General features: G+C 44.6%; 1 protein-coding gene and 1 long non-coding RNA gene across 2 annotated transcripts in view; one reads left to right on the top strand and one right to left on the bottom strand.

Moving 5' to 3' along the window:
- Window positions 1-6,110, top strand: part of CDK15 (cyclin dependent kinase 15) — a 39,943-nt gene extending 33,833 nt beyond the window's left edge. Inside the window, exons 13-14 of the mRNA XM_018071635.2 lie at window positions 1,342-1,479; window positions 3,807-6,110. Of these exons, the coding sequence (XP_017927124.1) occupies window positions 1,342-1,451 (110 nt within the window). The 3' untranslated portion in view covers window positions 1,452-1,479; window positions 3,807-6,110. The remainder of the gene's footprint in view (window positions 1-1,341; window positions 1,480-3,806) is intronic.
- The window catches only part of LOC115307441, a 32,431-nt gene extending 13,402 nt beyond the window's left edge, over window positions 1-19,029 (bottom strand). Inside the window, exons 1-2 of the long non-coding RNA XR_003915766.1 lie at window positions 18,928-19,029; window positions 4,581-4,674 (exon numbers count right to left, since the gene is read on the bottom strand). This is a non-coding gene — a long non-coding RNA (uncharacterized LOC115307441). The remainder of the gene's footprint in view (window positions 1-4,580; window positions 4,675-18,927) is intronic.
- Window positions 19,030-19,338: the final 309 nt, after the last annotated feature.

A 19,338-nucleotide genomic window follows, 5' to 3' on the forward strand; every position in this document is an offset into this window, starting at 1 on the left:
ACAGCAGATGTTTGCCAAGGGCACAGGACTCTGGACATGTTGCCCTGTTTCAGCTCTTCCCCGCGTGCTGTCCTGGAGCAGATACTGTGCTGGCAAGTGCTGGGCACTGTTCAGGAGCACAGGGTGAAGGGGAAGATGGGAAAAAAAGGAAAGTTTCCTTTGCTCACTCCCCAGCTCCCGCTCTTGCAAAAGCACAACTGGTGCAAAGTTTGGCCCACATGACTTGCGGAAACAAAGTCCTACAGACATGGATCAAATGCTCTGACTCCCATTGATCTCAGGCCAGAGAATCTCTATAAAGGTCTTATTGTTCAGAGAGACGAACTGCTCTTGGGGGAGAGCACTGTTAATACTGTTCATGGAGGCAGACACTATTGCATCAGAGGTTAGCAGATGTTTTTCTGCATTTTGTCTAATTGCAAGTTATATCTGATGTTTCTTTAACTTCCATTTCCCCTTTAGCACTCTTAAATGCAAATCTGAAAAGATTTAGTTGGCTTGTTTGCTGTGAAAGACATCCAGACTGGTAGTCTGGTGTAGTCGTTTCCCATCCTCAGGTGCACTTCTGACTTCACCGAGTTATTATCAGAAAAGAGTAAACGGGGATGTAGTGATCAGGTTTCTAAGGCACAAAAGTTAAAGCTAAGTTTGAGATTGTGACAGCAAGCAACCATGAGCATAGGAACTCAATTAGCCTGAAAGACAACTATCTCATTATCTTTCCTAAAATGATATAAATACATAAGAATATAAAAATTTAAAATAAACTCTCTATTGACTGTCTAGATGACTGGATTTCACTGCTCAATTTCTTTAAACACCCACTTTAGTATTTATTTATTCTAAGCGTGAAGCAGCTACGATAATTAGACTGTCAGATTTGGTAAGTTAATGAGGAGTCACTGGAGTGGAAGGTTTTGCATTTGTGAGATTGCTGAAGGAGAGAAGCCCTGTGCCTTCGCTCTATCTCTTTTTTCTTTCTCTTTTTTTTCCCCTCTGCTGGGTGGGAAGGAGAGAGCTTGGCAGTGCGCAGATCCATTTGAATCCTTTTGATTAGTGGGTTGCATTCCTATCACTGTTCTACCAAATAGTATTTTGCTGGTTGCTCCAAGAAAAAGAAAAAGAAAAAAGAAAAAAAACTGCAGATGAGATTTCTAGAAAAGGGTGTCTAGATTAAAGAAATAATTTTCCAAAAAAAAATCAGAAGGAATGCAGCTATGTGAAATAGGATCCTGAATTATTTTATATTGTGGCTAATGTCACAAGAGAGCATTAGGAAAGTAGCACAATGAAGGAAAAGGACCATTTTGCAGCTTTCTCTTTAACCTGATTTTTCCACAGGACAATCAGTGCTCACAGTTCCAGGAGTGAGACTGCAACCTGAAATCTGTGACCTGTTTGCTTCTTACCGAAAAGGCCAGCTCTCAGGAGGGTCGAGCAAGTTCTGGTAGAAAGTAGGGATGACTAACTGATTCTTGGGTAAGCACATAGTTGCCACTGTCAAAGCTGCTGCCATCATCTTTAGCACATGAATTCCTTTGTGTATTTAAGATGGGAAAACAGAACTGACACCCGGGGCTGGATGATCACATCCCAGCATGAGGACAAAGTGGGAAACCTCACATTCAGAGAGAAGAGATCAGCAAGCCAATGGCCCTGAATGAACAACACTCAGTAGTATTATGGGAAGTTTGGATTTGTTTTGTCATATTCCCAAGCCTCAGACCAGTGCCCTTTCCTCTGATGCCTCCGCAGTCAAAATATTGCTTCATCTCCCCACTGCTTAAACTGACCAAATTGCTTTGTTCTCTTTTGTCCTTGCCTATTGAGTTCACATTTTATAGCTTACTTGTTTTGATTTCACACACACTGGAACCTGAGCAGAGCTAGGCAAAATCTCCTTAGCTTGTAACATCCTTGGTTTTAATTAATCCCTATTTTAATATGACGCACCTCAGAACGATGCTTCAGCATCAATATTTTTCATCTCCCTTTTGTAACAGAAGACCAAAAGATCACTTGAAATCACTGTTACTGGAAGAAGTTACCAGAAAACACCCTTTTATTATATCCTGTCTCTTTGTTTACTTTGTGCATTTGTTATCACCATGTGTCCTGTCAGTGTCAGTGCTGGGTCTGTGCTTGAAGGGCAGAGCTGGAAACTGGTCTTGAGGCCAAATTAGTTTGACTGTCTTACTGTCTGCCAAGCTAAGAGGCACCCTAGCTGTGATAGCAAGGTACACCTCAGCTAGCCATCTGTGCTCCCAAATGCATGGAGATGGCAGGTACCTGCTATAGGATCAGGTCCCAGCACTCAGTGCCTGGTCTCACAGCCCCTCTGTACCCCTTCTGCCCTCATCCTGTGGACAACAGCAGGCAGACAGGAAGCCTCGAGTCCTTTCAAGAAGGACCTGACAATGCCAGCCCTGTGACCAGATTGGGTTTTGGAAGCAGCCTGAATGCATTCCCTGCTCACCTGCTCAGCTGAGTGCAGACAGGATGACTGTTCCCTAATCCTGCCAAAAAAGCTGGCTGGCAGTTCCACTGAGGCTTCTGGGACTACTCCCTTGGGGACGGCACTCATGCTTCAGTGTTCAATGAACTTGTATTTGGCCCATTTTAACTGACCTAGCAGTTCTCAAACACATTGTATAAGATGGTGAAAACTTGAAAACAGTAGGAGATAGTCTTAAACATTTTTTTTATATTAACCTGGCCTCAAAGTGTTTGTGTCACTTTTTTAAGGCTACTTACAAAGTACACTGAGCGAGCTTAAATGTCAGCTCAAGTTTTCTTCTCCACTTCATTACAGGAAAACATTCTGTAAGTGATGGTGTTCATATTATTAATTATCTTTTTTAAAAAAGCATCTGGATTCAGACATGCAAGCAAGGTTAAAAATGAAAGAGTAATTTTTTTGTCATTTTAATAGGCTACTGATGGAAAGCAGGGGGTTCTGTATGCTTTTTCAAATCTAATGAGAGGTAGATAGGCATCTAAAGCACAACAGCCTCACGCTGGCACATGAGAGAATAGAATTTCCTGGGAACATAATAAAACTGGCCAGCCTTCCTTCACTTGCCAACCTGAGTTAAGTTATAAAAGTAGACAAAACAAAAAAACCCTAAACATACCAGGCTCCATCTTGAATCCATGGGCCCCAAGCAACACAGCAAGGGACAAAACATCATCACAGACTCCTCCTTGTTCTCCTTCTGGTTTCAAGAAAGGAAAAGGTACTGACAGTATCCCTGATATCCCAGGGTGACATATACTCCACGCCAACACTCTATTTATTTTCTACCCTATACCACACACCTCTTTCCCTCTACCTGCTGAGGAGGAACAGATGGATCATTGGAATCTGCTACTGTTCTCATTCCACCTCTCAAAATTCAGATAAATAATGCTGTGCCTCTTACATGTGTGTGCTACTGTACCAGCTAAGTGTAGTTGAATCTACAGGAAGATTAGAGCTTGTTTTAAACCAGCTGTTATCAAGAAGACATGACTGAAGGCAATATCTCTGCAGAATATTTGTAATTAGGATCTATTTTTTTTTGTTGTTATTCAGGACTTAGGCCATTCATTTTTATCCTAACACAATTCCTTTGCAACAGAGGCAGATTGTACCCTCTACTACACCAAAGACCTTTGAAGCAACTCTTGATATTGACAAAATGAAGCAAAATTTTTGAGATTATAAAACAAGGACAGAGTTTGAGGGGCAGGGTGTGTATTTTTAAAAATCACCTTTCGTTAGAAGAGAATGAAATTGCACAGATGTCCTGCCTTTTGTTTTTCAGAAACCAATGTCAGAAAGATTGACTTGGCAACGAAGATGTAACAGCACAGTCTGGACACCGGACTTGCAGAATATACTCAGCCATGTGTCACTTAATAGAGAGATCCCTGGACCAGAAGATCGATGTACAAACAGGACAGATGGGGACTGACAATTGAAAGAATGTAGAGGCTGATCCAAGGCTTATCGAGACCTGTCATTCCTGGGTTTGCCCACAATCTCCTTCAACAAAAGAGCTCCTGAGGGAAGGAGGGGATTAGTCGAAAGTTGAGTGAAGTCTCCAGGGAAGATGGTTTCTTGGATAAAGTTGTCAACAAAAGGAATTGTTTAAGACTATTTGTTATAATTTCCTAGAGGGAGCTTCTGCCATTACTAACAGGATTACCAGCGTACTGGTTCCACACCAGCAGAGCATTAGACATGTGCATTGCAGACTGGTTGCTTAGAGCTGAATTCAGGGGTCTTCTTATACAGGATCCCAAATGTGTGCAGGTGTTGATGAGCAGAGGGGAGATGGCAGAGAATTAAGATGTAGCCAAACACAGTCCATTCTTGCCCCAGCTGTTGCTGAGAGTCTTGGCTCATTAATGAGTTACCAGAGTGTTTTAATCTCCTTGAGCTCAGGGCTGCTGACAGACTATGAGAAGGAAAGCTAATCTGAGGTAAGTGCTGATCAGGACACATAGGGAAATCAGAGAGCTCTTTCCCAACTACAGTTACTGTGAAATTTCTCATAATATTCTTCCTGGGAGAATTGGGAAAGCAAGTAACTTACTGTGTTCAAGTACTAGTCTGCTTGGTTTCGGCTATCCTTTTCTTAGCTCTGGGACATCATAAACCAGTAGCCATGATATAAGCCCACAGCAGATCTGGGAAGAAAAGGAAGACAGAGATAAATCATTAAGGTGCAGGCATGCAAACTTTCTTGAATACTTCTTATTCATCTAAGTAGTGTCACTGGCATGACTGGGAGAACTTCTCTGAGCAAGAATTATGCAGAACATTGAGACACTGGAACAAAACTAGTCAAGGAGCTATGGGTGGCAGCCACAGAAAGAGCTGAAAGGTGAGCTTTTAGTGTAAGGGAGCTGCAGGTCCGGCCCCACCCCAGTCCATCATTTACCAACCACACACTGCAGATCTGGGCAGGAAGCAGCACAAGTGTTTATGTTCCCCTTTGCCCTTGCTATAGACATAATTGCAGGAATGTATAGAGTAACTATATAAAAGGGTTCACAGACTATCTGCAGGCACTGCTCAGTTAAGAGGACAAGATATTCGTTATGTTACATTCCTTAAAGTTCTCTGTCTCGATGAAAAGGCAAATTATGTCCCAAAAGTCTTTCTACCTCTAGATTGCATGGACCCAGATCTTCCAATCAGCTACTCTTAGGGTGATTAAGATTTGACCTCCCATTGCAATACTGAGCAGAGCAGCTATAAATGATGCCCAAGTTGGGATATGGGTGTTCTGCATTCCTTTTGCATTCTTGGAGATGTCTGAACTAAGAGCAGTGAAGAAGCAGGATCTCTAATGCCTGCAATGGGTTGGTCATGGTCTGCTCCTAATTGGAAGCCACTAAATGCTCAAGATATGTTAAATGAAAGGATTTGTTATGCATGGGCAGTGAGGGATCTAATGATGAGAACTGAATCACTTTTCCTCATGGTCTATCCAGAGCATCAGCTGTAAATTTCTTCTGCCCTGGAGCAGCAGACAGAATGGCTTTGCTGTTTTACATAGCTGCTACCCCATAATGGCCAAGACATTGCTAAATTTATCTATATGCTAAATTGCCAAAGGGTCAAATGATACCTTCTAATTCTGTATCTAGATGGATAGAAAGCCAGGAAGGCCCTGTCCAAAGGATGTGCTGCAACCCAGCAGTCTTCTGTTCCTTAAGTCAATATTGGAGGCCTTAAACATGCCAGATCAGAGAGAGAAATTGCCTCAGAACGACTCCTGTCCCAATCTAAAGGAAGTACTATTTACACTAGAAGTACTGATCTCAGTAGATTTTCCATCCCCTGGCCTGCACAGTTGCAGGGGCAGCAGCTTTCAGGGAAAATGGCTGTAGTGCTATAACGAGTCAGAAACAGTAGGTAACAAGAAGCACATCTGAATTCATGTACCAAGTTAGTGCCACCCAAAAAGGTGGTTCTGCTTCCACCATTTCCCTCCCTGCTTCAAGCTTCACAGTCTTTCTCTTTTTTGCTCTCCGGCACTTTTCTAAGACCTTGAAGAACTGATTTAGTTCACTAAACAGGTGGGAAATTATGAGCTGTTTTGCTGAGTTAGTTTTTCATTATTTTAGTGAGCTGAATTAGATTATGAAGGGAGAGAAGTACTAGACTTCATTCAGGGATGAGTGTGGGGTGGGAAAGGAGGAGCTGGAAAAAGCCATAAAGTTCATATTCTCTTATCTCCAGTGTGCCCACATCTAGTTCCTGCAGGATGATCATCCCCTGTCACATCTGAATGTTTGATGTTTTGTTTTGAGATAATAACTGAGTGGGTTCTGGTGAGTAAGTGCTCAGAACTGCTACCATTTATGTGGGCCCATCTCAATTCTAGGTTTTTGCTGTTGAACACCTCACAAAAAATCCCAGACGTTTGCAGAGAGGTGCAGGAATGATCTTTCCTTTTTTTTCCCCAGAAAATGCTTTCTCTTGGCAGGGGTAGGATGCGTTAATAAAGCAGGTGAGAGTTTATAAAGTGCATGTAAACGGAGATCATTTTGCTCAAGGGTCACCGAACTGTTTCTTCTCACCAGCTAATAAAAAATTAAAAACAAATTGGAGATTTTTGAGAAATCCTTTAACATCCTCTTCTAAAGAGAGTTTAACAGCAGACTTAAATATTTGCTTTAAAAACATCTTGAAGTAAACGAAATAACTTCTTTCCCAGGCCAGGATTCTGTTTTCCTTCAGCCTGGAGCAAGTTTGTTGGCCAAATTACATGTGCCCAAGGAAAGATCCAAGGGCTTTGAAACTTGCAAACCTCTGTCTGTAATGGCGCGAGTGGGCAATGCTCTTTAAAGTGTGTGTGGGGGAGGGAAATGCCAGGAAAATCCCCCTCACAAGCCAGAACTGCATTTGGGGAGCCCAGATGAAAGCTCTGATGCGGGTCATGTGACAGGTGTCACTTCAGTAATGATATTGGGGCAGAGATAAAAGTCCTCGCCGGCTGGTCATGTGACACCGCTTCATTACTGGCACAGCAGGTGGTCGGAGAGACTCAATGCCTTTATTTTTTTATTATTTTTTAATTTTTTTTTATTCTGTGATAATGAGAAAATGTTTAAACTTCCATCCCTGTGTTTAAACACTTCTTCATGCTGACAGCAGCAGGAGATCCCTTGATCAGCTGTCAGATGGGAAAGTGCAATTTTTCTGGAAAGTAAACAGCATGTTTGCCAGTTGGAAATCATTTTCTGTTTGTTGGGACTGGTAGTCGTGGTGTGATGGAGCCATGTCACAGCATCTGACAACTCAGGAGTGGGGAATAGAAAACAGCCTGAGAAACGGGGGTTAGACTCTGCCTCTGATAACAGGAGCTTGAGATTTTTGACACTTCGTTATTGGTATTGTGTGGAAAAAACCCACCACTTACGGGTTGCTTATGAAACTTTTAAAGCAGCAGCTCAGTGTCAGTGTGGATGTATGGGACCTGCTAAAAGAAGCTCCTGCATTTTAATAGAAACTTTCCTTGGAGAAAAGCAAAAGGGACACACAAAGGAACTGAGTAGGTGTGGAGATGCGTGGGGGTGAAGGTGGCCAGATCTCATTCCTGGCTTGCGAAAAGAAACAAAAAACAGTCTTCTTATTAGAAAACTTTGTATGGTTCTGATGTCACATAGGCTTGGGTAACCCACTGGGAGTTTCAGGTGAGAAAAGGAAGGCAAATGTGGTCACAGGGTCGTGCAAGAGAGCTCAGCCCCACCCTGGGGCAGCCAGGGCCTGGCTGAAATCAGAGCTGTTAAACTCTCCTTCAGAAGTACCCCGGAACCCTACTAAGTTAACTTTAAATGCTAACCACGTTTTTTTATTTTCCTGTTAGGCAAATACCTTCTCGAAGTCAATTCCCGTAGAGAAAAAGAAGATACAGGTGTAATACACATAATTTTAATTAAAATTAGGGTTTGAATGTGCATATGCAGAGGCACACACAACATTTTTCCTAGGCAGACATAGACAACGTCATATATGCAGAATCAACAAATCAACCTGATTTCAACACTGGCAAAGTTAATTACTCAGAGCACTGCTCGAATCACGCAGTAGATATTTGCAGCAATTACGTTACATGGAGTCCTTGGTAGTCTCCCAACAAACGCTTTCCTCTGCTGGCTGCACTGCAGCCTTCTGTCTCTTCCTAAAGATTCCCATTAAAAGCTTCCTGCCTGTTACGCTTCATGAAGTCCTGGCTCATTAAAACTGAAGTTTTAATGCCCGGTCTGTAGCTCCCCAGCACCCCAGAAGCCCTAGAGCTGCTGTGTTGGGGTCAGCTCCCGGCCCGGGCTCCGCGGCAGCCGGTGGGGCTGGGGGAGGCTGCCCGGCTGCAATCAGGGCTGGGCCGCACCAGCAGCAAAAATGATCCCAAGAGAAAAGATCAGATCAGAATCTGGCCCGTTGTTAGCAGTCATTAAAAAACATTGCACTTTTAATAGGAGCTTATTCAATTAGCAGACTAACAGGCTCCATCAGATAAGGTGGGGATTTCCCTGGGAATCTGAGTCACATATGCTGAAGCTGCTCTGCACCCTGTGGTTAACCCTCCCCGTGCAGAGCCAGAACGAAGAGGCCAAATCTCAGGAAAGGGCTTATTTTTGGATTTTTAAGGGAGAAGAAAGAGCCCTCCACTGCCTCGAAGCCCCCGGAGGTGCTACTGCTGAGTGTGAGTCACACAGGCTGGAAGGACCCAGGAGGCTCATGGCACCAAACTGTAGCTGCTGCAGACAGGAGACTCGCCTGATCTCCGATAAACACGCTGACATTTGGCAGCCTGACAGCTTCACAGTCCCATAAGAGGCTTCCTAATTAGAGCCTGGGTGAGAAATAATCCACAACTTGAAGTTTGTCTCTAGCTTCCTTGCTGTACTTTTTTTCCCCTCCCTTTTTGAGCCTTTTTCCCCTTTTCGGTGTTTTCTCTCACACATCTCAGCACATCCCCTCCCCGCAGGCGGAAGCTGTTTGAAACACCGAGCAGGATAAAAGGTCATTTTTGCCTCTCCTCTCAGCTCAGAACAGCCCCCAGCAAAAGCACCCCTCTTGCATTCCACCATTGCCCTTGAAGGAGACGGGGAGATAAGACAGGGGAAAGGACAGTACACGGTGAAGTTTATAATGAGGCGAGGTATAACCGGTCTGGAAGAAAACCAAACCAGTCCCATTCACTCCTAGTCAAACAAGTAGGGCAAAACTGGTGCTCCCAGCAGCAGGAGAATGGGGACTCTGGGTCTGGATCTGGCCCTGAATTTTATTTTCCTCTACAGCAAGCACCCCAAACAGCAAGTCAGGACATCTGAGTCTTTCAGCCAGAGCCAGGGTCTGAATTTAGCATTGCCTTCAAAATATACAGTACCATGATGCTGCTGTATCACAGCAAGACATTCAACCAGCTGGTCATAAAATGGAATATATTTTTTAGAGATATGTACTGTTACCGAGTCTGATTTTTTAAAGCTAAATCATATTCCTCCCATTTACCCCATTACAAGCATGTGCTCTGAATAGTTCCAGAAAAGTTTTTTAAATGCTCTAACCTATGAAATTAAAATTATATCAACATCTGCTAAGACAAGTGTGACTTTTTTACTGCATTTATTTCCTAGAGGATTATTTGGTGATAGTGGGATTGACTGTTCTCTATTTAATATCCCAAAATCTTTTCCAGGGTAATGAGACAGGTAGCAAAACTTCTGAAAGACCATAGTCATTGTATACTCTGCAAGCTTGGATACAGAACACAGACAGACACCAGAATTAACTTTCTGTTAGAGGATTGCTCCCCCTGACTGCCCTCCTCAGTGAATACCATATTCCCTGAATAGCCACCAGAAACAGGCAGAAATTTGGGATTCTTCATTTTTGGCCATATGTTACATTGGACAGCTCTGTATGTTATCATGATTCATCAGGATCCCAGATGATGACATGGGAAAAGTACCTACAGATATTTGACCATTAGCTCTCTCCAAAGCAAAGAGATTTCATTCAAAATATGCAGTTGAAGATATTTCCAGGACAACATATTTAATGCTGAGATACACTGGAAGATCTCTGGAGTTCAAAATGAGTCTTACACAGAGGACTGTGGGTCTTCGGTGAGTATTTCTTTTGGAAGTTTCCCTTTGGGGGCTTGATTATGATTGCTGATGCCCGAGTGTTTCATGTGCTGCAGGTGTGTCTATGTCTGGTGCAGCTGGGAGAAAGAACTGAGAACCTACATCTCTGTACTGGAGAGAATGACCCTGCACCAGGACTGAAAAGGACCATAACATCGTCCTCATCTGTAATGTCTGTACTGCTGAGATACTGAGGCTGAGGAAATTGTTTATCAAACTCATATTTCCAACAAACATATGTCTGTGAAGTAAAGCAGAGTTACTCCCTGAGGATCTAATATTAAAAAAATTCCCCGAATAGATTGTAGCTGTGTGTTTTCTACCATCCCTCCCTATAAAGTGGAGTATGGATTAGTATGCACTATTTATAGAGCCCAGCCTCTGGAGCACCCCTGAAGCTGAGCTGCATTCATAGCCAAACATCATCCCCAGGGCCCACATAGCACCATGACAAAATTCTGCCTTTCAGCATAGTAGAAGCCATGGAAAACATAAGCTGTTGTACTGGACCTAAAATGTATGGCTCCATCCCTGCCCTGGTACTTTTTGCATGGCAAATGAATATAGACATGAAGAAGGAGGAGAGCATAGACATGGGGAAAGCTCTCTGAGAGGACTGACTGGGAAGGAGATTAGGCAGAGCTGCCTCTGGGTGACTCATTCCTTGGGTGCCTATGTTCTCTGTGGCTGCAAAGTGGGCACTAAAATCAGAAGAGCATAATTCACACAGACATGTATGTTTGATATGAACCATTTTAAAATTCAGGAGAATCAGATGCCAAGAACAGGTGAAGAGCACGGGAGAAAAGAAAAACCGTAATTCTTTCCAATTAAACTCATTTTTTTCAGGGTTTAGAATTTCAGTCATTTAAATCCATTTTAGACTAAGTCTTAGAAGTTAGCAGCCTGGAGAAATTAATATTTTTATTATTTTATTTTAAGGGATTAACTCAAGTTGATAGATTTAGAGCAGTTTTTAAGTTTGTTGGTTTCAGATGTTTAAAAAGAAATTTAAAATAAACAAACAAAATCCAGTCAAAAATTTGGCAAGGGCTGAATCCTTTGGGCAAGATTTTCCCAGGAGAAACACAGATCTCTGATAAGCAACAGAGGAGATGCCATATTTCACAGCTGCAATGCAGATCTGAAGCCTCTCCAGAGACTCCCACATGCTAAACAGGGATTTCTTTAGTTTAAATGCCAGATCCACTTTGGTCCTGGTGAAACTCCAGAGGGGCATTATCTAGGAAAAAGGGGTATGTTTAATCCACTTTATCATTAATGCAAAGAGTAGTCTCAATATTTGTGAAAATCAAAACTATGTGTTATGAAAGGTCCTTCCTATCTCGAGTGGAGTAAACTCTACTTGCCAGCCTCCCCCAGGGAGCTGGGCCATGGTTTGCCTGTTTGTAATGTCTCTATTTATGATGGATGTCTGTAATGAAGCAAGCATGAGCTGCACTGATGGCCTAACTGGGCACTTCCCTGAAGGATGTGCTGGAAAATTTACTATGGTGACTAAGGCTGGAAGTGCCACAGGTGCCAGAGTGAAAATAACAGCTCTTAGCAACACAGTCTCACTGTGGCTTCAGCCTTCTCGCCAGTAATGGTTGTTGCGTTTGCTTTGCAGAACCTCCTCTGCTAATGAAATATCAGGCCATTTGACATTTGACATCTGCAAGAGACCTGGGAGCAGGGATGCTGACCACCCATTGCAGATCCTGGGCAATAAGAGCTGAGAGACAAGCTTGGAGATAGCTGTGAGCCCCAAGCTTGGGACCATGTTTGAAGCTCCTGCAAGCAGAATGATGAGGCTGCCTTGGGGGCTGAGTGAGGAGGCAACCTGCGAATCTCTTTGAAGGTGGCAGAGAGAAAACCCAGGAAAGCAGCTGCCCAGTGGGCAGAGAAGGAACCTTTATCATCTGGGCACGATGAATGAAGGCAAACATGTTGCTAGCTGTCACCAGCTTTCAGGGAGCTGCACGTCAGCCCCTGCCAGTGCAGATTCTGCTCAGCTTAGTATAAGTGAGGAAAAAATGGCCAGGTCTGGAGGGAAGCATGCTGTGAACAGTGAGGACTGGACACTTCAGGCAGACAGTGCCTGAGGCAACTGTGGAGGAGATGTTCCTGAAGGGGCTGCCCTGGGGCCCTGGCCCAGGAGGAAACAGCCCCTGAATTTGACCCGGTCTTGTTCTGTCACTTCACAGCAGGTACCGCTGTGCCGAGGGGGGAAAACATAACCTCATCTTACAGGTTTCTACCCCACCTCTCCTGTGGCTCCAGATAAAGTTTTGAAGGGAAGTGGAGCAGAGAAACTCATCCCCAGTCACAGTTGTCTCTGGGCAATTATGATTTTTGCAAGGGGTGCAAGTGCTTCTGCGAGCTGCACGTCCTTCAGAAGGAATAGCCATTTCATCCCCTTCAGTTGTACCCGGAGTCTCTGCTTCCTTCAGGCACATCCTCCAGGTGACACTGAGAGGAAAGGCAAGCCTTGGGCAGCTGTTTGGACTCCCCAGCATGATCACCACATTTACCAGCCCTCCAAAGTGCTTTCAGGGGTCCGAAGATATCTTCCACTGCTCGCATGATTACAGCTCTAATGAGATTTGGAGCAAGCTGTTTCTTCTAAACAATGGTGCTATCTCATTCTAACCCATTTAGATTATAATCTTCTCTTCTAGATATTAATATTTTCACATTAATGTAGATCCTTTTATCCCTGTAGTTTAGCATTGGGTTCTGATTTATTAAATAGCTGGCTCCCTCTGGACTAGGGGAGCAGGATGCTGCGTTGTGATGAGCTTAATAACTCACTGCTCCCTATTAGTAAATCACAGACTGGAGCTTCAAATTTGCAGAGAGAATTGGGTTGACTTTCCCTCAGTCCTTGAAGCATCTCAGTCCTGTTGTGCAAAACTACCTGCTAACGATCCTTCTCAAATGAGCCCAGTGCTCTAATATGGGTTCAGCCCACTCGACTGAACGTTAACAGCAATTCAGGGAGCAAGGACAAGAGCAGAGTTAAGAGATTTCACTGGCTTTTCCCGTCAAGTGGTGCTGGAGCACTTTTCTGGAGGCACTAGCAATATAACATCCAGCAGAATCAGTGTATGTATTATTTTAGAAGAGCTCATGTTTTTTTAATATCTCCGGGTTTGAAGGAAAGGTTGAAAGTAAGGGCAGCCTATTTGCATTGTGAATAAAGTTATCTGCCTCCTCCACCCCTATCCCCTCCGCCCCCGCCTGGAATATGCAGAAATAAATGCCTTCTAATGATCCCTGGGGGGCTGAAGCTTTGATATGGATCTTGCAGAGGGTATAGTGGTCGGGAGAAGTTCTGCCAGACTGAAACCCAGCATGGCGTGGGGGAGTAGGCAGCCTTCCTCGGAGTGCAAGAGAGGGGAAATTGGATTATCTTGCTAGCAGTTGGTGTTTTTCTGTCTGCAAGAACTTACAGATGAGAGGCCCCAGCTGGGAAGCTAAATTCAGCCCTCTGCAGACAGCTATGTGTTTTATACTCATCTAAATAAAAGAGATGATTCCGTCCAAGTCCTGGAAACTTTCTTCTCTTGCTCTGACTGGGTGCAGGGCAGGTGGGTAGAGAAGCAAAATTGCAGGATTTGAATTTCAGTGTGGCGGTTGCTGAAAATGTTGAGTATGTGTGGCCATGTGTTTGTAAACACAGATTACTCTTTTAATGTGACATCTGGCTTTCAAGGAGCTCCCACAGTAGGCAGAATCACAGGAGTACACACTTCAGTTCCCTCAGACAAATCTATTGTAGGATACTGTTTTGTAGTTTACAGCACACTGAATAAGCTCAAAAAACAACAAATGCAGCTGAAGACTCTTAATAGAGAAAACTTGTTTAAACGGGCTGCTTTCTGGGAACAAATTGTTGAATAAAAAGAACACCCCGGCAATGGGAAAGTTTTCTGCGTTGCCAAGAGGTTCCATAAAAAGACCATTTTATAGCATTAACCCATTCCCCATAGAAGCCAGAGCATACCACAGAGGATCACATGCTGCCTGGGAAGCAGCAGCACAGAGAGATGAAATACAGCAGCCAGAAAGGGCTCACAGCATCCAGGGTTCCTGTGCTTGCTCCCCGGGCAGCAGCTGGCGCAGAATGGTGCTGTGGGGATTCCAACAACGATGCCAGACCAAGCAGGTCTTTCTCAGGGGTGCAGACACAACACCTTCCAAACTGAAGGCAACACCAGGAATGTTGAGCAAGCTCCCAGGCACACAGTAGGTGCCAAGGAAGGAGCAAAGAGAAATGCCAGATTTTTTCCTCTCCCAGAGAAGGACAGAGAAGAAATGATTCTACAAGAGAGTTAGAAGAGACAGGAAGGAACCAAGACAAAAAGTACTGCTGTAGCTTTTCCAGTATCAGAATGCTACACACAAGGTTCCAGCATCCTTATGCATCAACTGCAGAGTCCCAGGAGCAGCAGGGATGATTTGGACTAATTACTTGACAATTTCTGCAGGTTTTTTGAGAGAGGCATTTGTCCCCCTTGCTCCTCCTGTGCAGACTGCAGGTCAGCTCTGATGCCAAGGAGAGCACTCTGCACAGGCTCTGTGGTTGCATTTTTGACAACAGGGCTGCTTACGTCAGTTTAAGGAATCCCTTGCTTCCTTGCCCATGCTCTGTACCACCAGATATGCCAGCATGATGTCTGTGTAGCACATGGTGAATGAGACCAGAGAACTGATCCAGATAAAAAACAACTCCAGGAAAAAAAGGTTTATTTTTCAGCTGGGTTGGTTCCTGCTCTGGGTCACTGCACAGCAGGGAGACTCGGGGATGAGAGCAAGTGTCTGTAAGCTGTCAGTCACTGAAGGTCCCCTCCATCACCCACCCTTTCTACCCCTCTGTGTAGTGGATTAGACTTCATTTTCTGTAGGACCTTTACTTTCATCCCAAGTTTAGATTTCTATGCAGAGATGTAATTCAACCTACAAGAGTTTGAGTGCCTTCTTATTTCACATAACAGCCTCGGAGTGTCAGGCTACATCTCACTGTGTGGCTTGCTGCAAGCACTCTCAGGGTCCCAAAAACTTATAAAATTTTTTGGGGGATTTTTACTATATGACCTTCAAAGGTCCTTTCCAATCCAATCTATTCTATGGTTATACCACCTGCAAATAGACTTGTCCATCTGTGTGCCACCATCCAGCACAGACTGTGTAAATCCAGTCACAGAAACCACAGAGGTCTGTTATTAGCACGCTGCACACTCCATACTTTGCTCTTTCCTTTTCAGGTGGTTTTCTGGTCACAGAGATGCAGCAGCTCTGCTCCCAGCTCTGGGATTAGTGACTTTTGGGCAGTCAGCATGAGGGTCTGCCCTATTCTCTACAGCAGGCAGAAAAACACCCGGCAAGCCTCGTGAGGCACCACCCTCTTGCCAGGCTGCACAAGGTTTGTCTGCCTTGTATTCCAAGTGGGATAGTTTTAGCACCAACTGCTTCAGTACCAAAAGGTGTCATGGAATTTTAATGACCACAGATGGCCACAGCTTCTGTTCTATGTCTAATCTGAGCCCCCCTGCCCCCAAAGTACCACCACAGCAGCACTGCACTCCCCTCGGGACAGGATGGGGAGAGGGTGGACTCAGGTGAGTGAGTGCTGCAAGTTCTACACCTCTGCTGCCTGTTCCTCAGCCTGGATGTTCCTTACCTGATACAGAACACATTGACTGTATGCAAATATGATGGAGTGGGGCAACAGAAAACTGTAGGTGAATGTCAAATAAAATACTTTTGATCCACCTCTTCAACAACACTCCAAATCCATGTCCTCAGGGTCTTTGAGACACTTATTAGCTGGAACACCTTGTTTTTGTGCTGGATGATTAGATTCCCACATTTTTCCACAGGTGAAGGAAGCATGCCCAGATACAGTTCAGAGCAACTGAGCAAATTCATTGTAAGTAGTGGCCAGATATTGGCAAGAAGAGACTTAAGAAAAGCTCATGCTATTTTCTCATTTAAGTATATAGGAAAATGGATCCTCCTATCCAGCTGTGAGCTTTTGCAGAATACACCCTGGAGTACAGCTGATGGATGTGCCTCCCACAGCCCATAGGGTTTGATGCTGTTCCAAGCATGCTTCATGGGGAGTATTCCATTCAAAATAATTATCAACTTGAATAGAGTAAGTACCAATCTATGCAAACCCACTTTGTCTGCTGCCTGGGAAGAGATTACAAAGCACATTTGGCTATTGTGTGCAGGCTTGTAAATTTTAAAGTGCTGGGTGAGATCTCTGAGTCTGGAGAGCATCAGAGGATCTTGAGAGCACTAAGGAAATGTGGAACCCAAATCTTTCTACTTCCTCCTCCCAAAGGAGACCCAGACTGTATTCAGTAAAAGTCACCACAGCTTCAGTAACTCCTTATAAATCTTACACTAGCTTCAGATTTAGGGAACCCACACAGGAAAAACCTGCTCCCAAACTCTCATCTCCCATCTTGGTTACATTAATTTCTCTTTGTGGTCCTTCCCTGACACTCATAATGCCCCACCTTCACTCAAGACAGATCAGAGTAGTGCAGATCTGACACAGCATTGCCACCACATTTCTCCCTCTCAGTCTCTTCACTGTGGCACCCTTTCCATCACACCACACAGCAGGGCTTTCAGGCTCCTCACTAACCCTGCTCTTTTTTGTTCTCCCAAGAAACCTTCTGTTCCGCTGCCAACGGGATGGAGCTATCCACTTTGCTCCTCTGGTGCTAGTTGCTTGTTTTCCTCAATGGCCTTGCATTTCCAGCAATTGTCTCCTTGTTCCCATCTGCAGTGCCTCCCCTCAGCACAGGCCTGCCTCTGAAGGTCTGCAGGATACCACCTCATTTACACTCCTCCTGGATACCAGTATCCTTTACAGTGACCATAATAATCTGCCTAAATTAGTCCCAGGCTTCTATTCTTCACTTTTCCTTAGGTATTCCTTAAGAGAATCAGGACACTGGTTTTTGAAGTGCATCTCAGTTTTAAAGACCCTGAAGGCAGATGAGACAACCTATGTGTAATTTAAGTCCACAACAGACTCTCTGAAGACACAGTAGGTTAGAAAATTCCCCACTGTGCTCTGAACATGCAGCCAGCTGAGGTGCAAGTACAGATTCCCCACATGTGACTTGAGGTCTGCAGTCTGGGCCACAGTTTTGAGACTTGGGCTGCAGTTTGGTTATAAAATAAATCTGGCTGTGGTTCCCAGTATTAGACCGAAAATGCCACAGACATATGACGTGAAACATGGATCTAGCACTCCACCAAGCTAAACATATTTGGAAAATTTAGACAAGTCAGTTTTTCATGGCAAGGTGTTGTAGTAGACCGGGTCCTACACCACCCTACTGTCCCGCCAAATCAGGTATATACTGTCTACCACAAGTAGCCCGAAGCTGACATAACAGCATAAAGTTGCATACACTCTGTGTTATGTGATCAGACTAGTTTGACAGAAATGCAGTTGTGTGTACAAGACTGATCCAGGTTAAACAGGGGCTGCTGGGTGATCCGTCAGTGCCCAGATCCACAGTGCAGGTAAAACTAGAGCCTCAGATATTGTGGGGTTCTTTCTTGCAGAACAAGGAAAAAATTTTGTTTGCAGCTGCATAGCTAATCCTGCTGCAAAAACTGATGCAAAAAGGGTTGGTGTGGGCTCTAGGCAACTTTGAGGCTCCGATAAGGATACCGAAGATGGCAGCTGTTAACGCTGCCAAACCTCTTTCTGAGATGAAAACTCTTTGCAGGGAAAAAGACTGGCTGCTCAAAAGCACATCACATATTGTGAGTGAAACTGTGCTGCCTGTATCAGAAACACATTGGTAACCAGCCACAAACACAGGCAAGGGTGAGAGTAAATAAGCCCTGCACCAGGAAACGAGCACAGGCAGCAAGAGGCGATGCATTTTAAGTATGGAAGGTGAGGGGGATGTGGTGCCTGGAGCAAGGGGCATGGGGTGGGATGGGGCAGCTGGAGGAAATGGGGCAGCCAGGGGGAATGGGCACTCAGCTAGGGAGAGATACCTGGGAATATGGGGCTTCAGGGCTGGATGGAGCACTCGGGAGGAATGGGGGTGCCCAGAGGGGATGGGGTGACCCTTCTCCATCCTCTGCAGCCAGGCAGAGGGCTGCAGAGCTGCAGAGACAGCATTTGTGTCTGCAGAGAAAGGAAGGGGTTAACTGGATTCGGGTAGTCCCCTCTCTGCTGAACTCATTGATTCATTTTCTCTGTTCCTATTTCTTTCTCTCACTTTCTTCTTCTCTCTCTTGCAGACTGATTAAAAACTCTTTGAGTTTGAAGGTTTTTGTGTCAAAACAGCTCAGATGCCAGCTGGGTGCCAAGCAGTGAATATTCATGGTATTTAAATGTGACAGTGCGGTGGGGGCTAAAGGACGGGCTAGTTAGCTCTTTTTAGATGGAGATTAGCTGCCTCTTTGCTCCTAATCACCACTGTTGTTGAAATATTACAGCTTCTGTTACAACTATTAATGTCCTAAATGAAGAACAGGCTCCTCTGAATAACATCAAACACGAAATGGTCACTTCCAATTTTAGCCTGTTTCTCTCCTCTTTGCTAATGTGTGTTTTCGTTTCTAACTGGGGACCTGCCTCGGTACCATACGGTTCAGCTTCAAACCCTGCAGGAGAGGAGCCAGCATGGCCCGAGGGAGCTGCGGAAAATAGAAGGAGTATTCCACTCTCAAGTGAGATCAGCATCAAGAGAGGTCAATAGCTGGACAGAGGTTGTTATTTACCTCATGATGGCTGCTTGGAGTCAGGAGTGGGTAGCCATATGCAAGTCAATCCTACACGGACAAGCATTCAGAATCGCTACTCCAGGTGAAGCCCCTGTTCCCTGCACAGGATGGAGACAAGTAAGTTATTTTCCTGCACCAAGTAAGCATCCAGACAAGCGTGAGCTGAGGCCCACCACTGGAGTGATGGGATGGAGGGCACAGTGCTCCATTGCTCTCTGGGCTGGTGTTTGCCAGGTCAAACTGAAAATCGCAGCCCTGGGTTCCACCTGGAGCATTATAAATGGTGAGGTAAGCCGACAGGCTCCTGTTTGAGCTTCGCTCAGATGAACTCCCACTAAAGTAAGAAGCTGGATAAAATCTGTGACAGGGTGGTGTGAGTTGGTCCTTTCATGGCAAGATCTGGAGGGA

This window comes from Manacus vitellinus, unplaced genomic scaffold (assembly GCF_001715985.3).
Source record: "Manacus vitellinus isolate BGI_N305 unplaced genomic scaffold, ASM171598v3 scaffold_20_pilon, whole genome shotgun sequence".
In the NCBI taxonomy this organism is placed as follows: Eukaryota; Metazoa; Chordata; class Aves; order Passeriformes; family Pipridae; genus Manacus; species Manacus vitellinus.